General features: G+C 28.4%; 1 protein-coding gene across 1 annotated transcript; it reads left to right on the plus strand.

The window, feature by feature from the left end:
* The first annotated feature begins 1,650 nt into the window (after nt 1-1,650).
* On the plus strand, nt 1,651-4,023 carry LOC105188253 (uncharacterized). Its single transcript, XM_011149616.1, has 5 exons — nt 1,651-1,739; nt 2,212-2,300; nt 2,435-2,615; nt 2,704-2,845; nt 3,492-4,023. Exons 2-5 carry the CDS (start codon nt 2,212-2,214, stop codon nt 3,878-3,880), a joined length of 801 nt encoding a protein of 266 aa, XP_011147918.1. The 5' UTR covers nt 1,651-1,739; the 3' UTR covers nt 3,881-4,023.
* Nucleotides 4,024-5,016: the final 993 nt, after the last annotated feature.

The raw sequence follows: 5,016 nt of genomic DNA on the forward strand, positions 1-5,016 counted from the left end.
TACTTCCAACAAAGTAGGAATTACCAATTTCTTGCGGCAAAATTAACGTACCTAGCAGTGAAATCGCAAGTGCAAGATACCAATTATCTTTATAAAGAGACTACCGGGTATCACTAGACGAAGCTTGTTTCACATGAGCATACTGCATTGAAAGTCTAGCAGTAATTACAGTCAGCTCATGAGAATCATAACTACGCATGTCCACAACTTGTAATGCATTTTCACCGGAATAGACTCATACGTATGTGCGACGAAATTAGTCACACAGACAGAAACGACTGGCTTTCGTGAATTTTCCGAAGCAACGTCTAGAACGAATTTTATGAAGAAAGAACGCAACTCATAAATTCCGCGAAAGAAAGCTTTGTTTCGCATACATATATATATATATATATATATATATATAATTAGATGTACTATAGGGCTCTTAATTTTTCTCCTTCTTTTTAGTCCTTTTTTAAAGTTTTCTTTCCATAAACCCTGAATACTGTAGAAATTTGCTTTATATATATTTATTTTTATTAAATTAGTCTACTTTTTCCAATTCAAATCATAATTTCAATATATATATATATCCTTTATTACAGCGTAAGTGCGCCACCAAAATTATATGATATATACAGGGACTCTTTTTCAAACCATCTTTCTTATTGAAAAAATGTCGAAACTTATATTTATCACATGGGTCCATTACATGAATGATCATATCGTATAAATAAAATTTACATGGATTTTTGTGATTGTAGATTCTTGAGTTTAAATAATAACACTACGATTAACAGATATTTAATATTCTAAATCTGTGAATTATATTCAACTTTATTTTCTAAAATCGTCTTTTCTAATATTTATAAATCGACATAAAATAATTAGATGTACTATAGGGCTCTTAATTTTTCTCCTTCTTTTTAGTCCTTTTTTAAAGTTTTCTTTCCATAAACCATGAATACTGTAGAAATTCGCTTTATATATATTTATTTTTATTAAATTAGTCTACTTTTTCCAATTCAAATCATAATTTCAAATTATGTTATGTAGATATTACTTGTATTGAAATTATTTAATATTATCTCATTAGTCATTAACTAACTTATAATATATTTATTTACCTAATTTATAATATATTTATTTAACTAACTAATAATATATTTATTTAACAAAACATTTTATTAAACCAAATTATATATGTACAATACTATTCGAAAAATTTCAAAACGTATAAACAATCAGACAGGTATAAGTTGTAACTTTCAATGTTGTGCTTGTTTCATAATACTAGGAGACATTGTAACACATGTAAAAATGCCGATCGAAGTGCCGGTGATGTCGCGAAATCGTCGTCAAAAGTCACTGAACGTCTTAAAAGGTCATTGTTAGTGACTAAGTCATTATTTCAGCTTCAAGATTTCAAGCAGCGTGGCCAACGATGAAGGCTGTAGAAAAGATAGCCTTCTACATTTTCGTGAAACTACAGCGACAATAAGAATGACGACGACAGAGGAGTCACGCACCGCGTGATAGAAATGTCCCGTGGAGACTCGACAATGAAAGCGAAACCGTCGCTTCAATTATGTCTACGACTTGTCATATTTAAACGACTAGAGCGGCTATATATGTCAGAAAGCAAGCTTCGCGCGGTTAGTCTGTGACAACGAAGCGTCATATCACCCACTAAAATTAGTCTTAGACTTTATACTTCGCAATTTGCTTTAGAGTTTACTTCGCCTTTATCATCGAAAGTATCTATATATACACATGCGCACTTACGTAACGCACATGCACACACACACGCACGCGCGCACATACACGCACACATAATTTTATTAAACTTAATGTTATATTTATATATATACGATGTTATATTTTTGGCAAAGTATTTAATATGAATATCGTAATATATGACACATACATACATATATGATATACAATGTTCTTCGAAAAAAATATGATATTTCGACTATAATCTTATCTAGTTAAAATAAGACATTTTAAACTCTTAAATAAACCTTTTTTAATAAAAAATAGAATACTTTAATTTATTTATTTCAGATTGCGCGTATGTCTCTTGCTAAAAACAATTTAAAGCACAGAATTTATTACTATTTTGGAATTTTAAAAAACTTAATAAACTGCACTGCGATACTATACGTAATATACTTAATTATAACAGATTACCAAAAATTTATGACATTTCTTTTTTTTCTTTTCCAGATGATGTTTCACATTTCACGGGCTTTAATCGTAACATTAAGTTGTTTTATTATACTCATCGATTGCAATCCAAAATTCAGTGATGGAGGGTAAGTTTCTTATATGTTATATGAGGCAGTTATACTATTTAATATTTTGTGATGCTTTTAAAGTGCAAAAGATATGTAAGGACACCTAGGAACCATGTAATATCCAGCTTTATCAAAAATATCTTTATTACCAGATTTATACCTAGTTCCACCACTTACACAAAAAAACAAGCGAAGGTGCAAGATCAAATACCTGTACTATCTCAAATTAATCAACGCGAAGAAACATCAAAACGTGATTTCGAAATGAATAATATTGTAGATCGCAGTCAAGAAGCGCGATTCGGTTTTACTAATATTGGAAGTACAGGAAGTGTAAGTATTATGTTAAACTTAATTAAAAACTATCAGTATAATGTCATTAAAATATTTCCAATATCAAATCTACTTAATCAATTTTAAGGGTTATGGTATGGCACCTTACGCACCAGCGAAGATAGATCTTGGCGGACTTCTGTTGGGTGCCATCATAGGTGTAGGATCAATTCTTATCATACCAAAATTGCTCTATATTCTGTCTGGTACTTATAGCGCTTATGCAAGAAGTAAGTATCATATTTATAAATTTTATACCAAGTAAGGAAAATAAAATAAAATATTTATATTTTTTACATAATTTTGAATTTTTTATGACATATTAGACTATGTATTCTTATCATGTAAAGCTTCTGTATCTCTTAAATAATATAGATAATAATGTATTATGAAGAAAGAAAATGGTATTTAGTCGGAATAAAAAAGACAAATCTAATCGATAAAAAGATAAATCTATTCCAAAAACTTTCTCTGTACATTTTAAGTGAATGAACTGAATTTTCAATACCATAAATTTTTACTTCAATAGAGCTTCTGTAATTCTGTAAAATAGATAATTAGTTAATTAATTAAGCATCTATTTTACAGAATTAACATGAATAATATACATATTAATATGAATCTTTTTATATTAATTCAGTAAGATTTTAACTGGTTATTTTTAAAACTCATTCATAATATATATTACAAGATATCTAGTAAAATACTTAAATATATAATAGATGGTGTCTTTTTCCCGACGTTTTAATTAAGAAAGAAAATTTATACTATGTTTTGCAAAGATACACTTTGCATTTACTTTTTGTCATCACAAACACACATATACATGCACACACATATCTTTTATTCTATTTCATTTATATAAGTGATCTATAGGTGAAGATAATGGCTTCACCCAAACTTTGACGAAAGTTGATGATGTCTTGGCTCGTCACGGTATCGACACGACTTCATGTATGCAACGTGTAGTATGTACTTACTCACAACAAGCGGCTGCCTCAGTCAACGAAGAAGATAATATCATAAATGATAAGATATCGTCTTTCAACAAAATAGTAAATACCATCATTACCAATTCAGTATTCCACACCGCTATGCAAGGAACAGCGATACAAGAAGCAATAGAAACAGGTAGAACCGGCAAGAACTGTTTAAAATCATACCCACATTGCGGATTTTCGATGGAAACTACGCTATCGTTATTGTCCAGTTTTATCGCAGCGACAAACACACACATTGCGACACCCACTGGCGCATCATTTTAACAGTTATTTATAAAATTTTTATGACTTTCATCGTTCTTTATAAGTTAGTGAGAGAAACTAAAGAGAAGTGACAGAAATTAAGATTGCAAACTATAATAGAGTTTTGCGTTTTGCAAGATAAAAAATATATGTACAAATATGGAACCAGAAAAAAAATAAAAAACTGCGATAGTTTATTTATTGTCTTTCGTTGTTGTTCGTTATTGTCTTACGTTGTATTAACGTTATATTTATTATATTTTATACAACATGAAGAAAGAAGCGATGAAAATATGTCAATAATATAATCAGATATAACAATATAAACAAATAATATAAACAGATATAATATTTGATATAATATTTGACATTATTTATTACAAAAAGTAAATTATGAACATTACACGATAATGATAACAAAGAATGTTTTGTGATTTATGTGTTATATTTGTCATTAACAGCTATTCCATTACTATAAGAACAATTGATCGTGTTATTGAATAAAATGAAATCCGCTTATTAAATAAAATTAATTGTTTTAGAAGACAATTTTCGATATATTCCTTATTCACTAAGATATCCCGGTAAGCAAGGAACATGAAATTAATGTTTAGAAATGTTGATTTTATGTAAATTTTTGAACGTTTCTTGGATAATATTATATATACATTTAAAAATATTATTTTGCAATATGATTTTTCTATATGTTGTTAAAACATTTTATAAAACATTACAGCAAATACTTTTTAAATATTATTTTAACATTTATTTGATGCTAATGCAATAGTGAAAAAATGTTTGTAATTTGATATTAGATTTGCAATATTATAACATTCTCATTTAAACATTACTTCGATATTATACCTAAAGTAAACACGTTTATATAAAGTGAAAAATTAGTGTCGTGTTAAAGTGATAGACATAATCTAGAGCCCTTTCGGGTGTCCAAGTTCGTGTCCCACCAATACCAAGTGTGAGTTTTTCAAATGTGATGCGATATGGTATCAATAAAATAAACTAAGTTTCATATAAAACCAGCATGGTCTAATAACTTTAAGAATCGTTTCTATTAGAAAAAGAACAATAATTAGTTTTTAATTTTTGTACTGAGAAATATTACCAAAATGTTAACAAAACGTTAGCACAACGTTATTTAT

Source organism: Harpegnathos saltator, unplaced genomic scaffold (genome assembly GCF_003227715.2).
Source record: "Harpegnathos saltator strain DR-91 unplaced genomic scaffold, Hsal_v8.6 scaffold444, whole genome shotgun sequence".
NCBI lineage: Eukaryota > Metazoa > Arthropoda > Insecta > Hymenoptera > Formicidae > Harpegnathos > Harpegnathos saltator.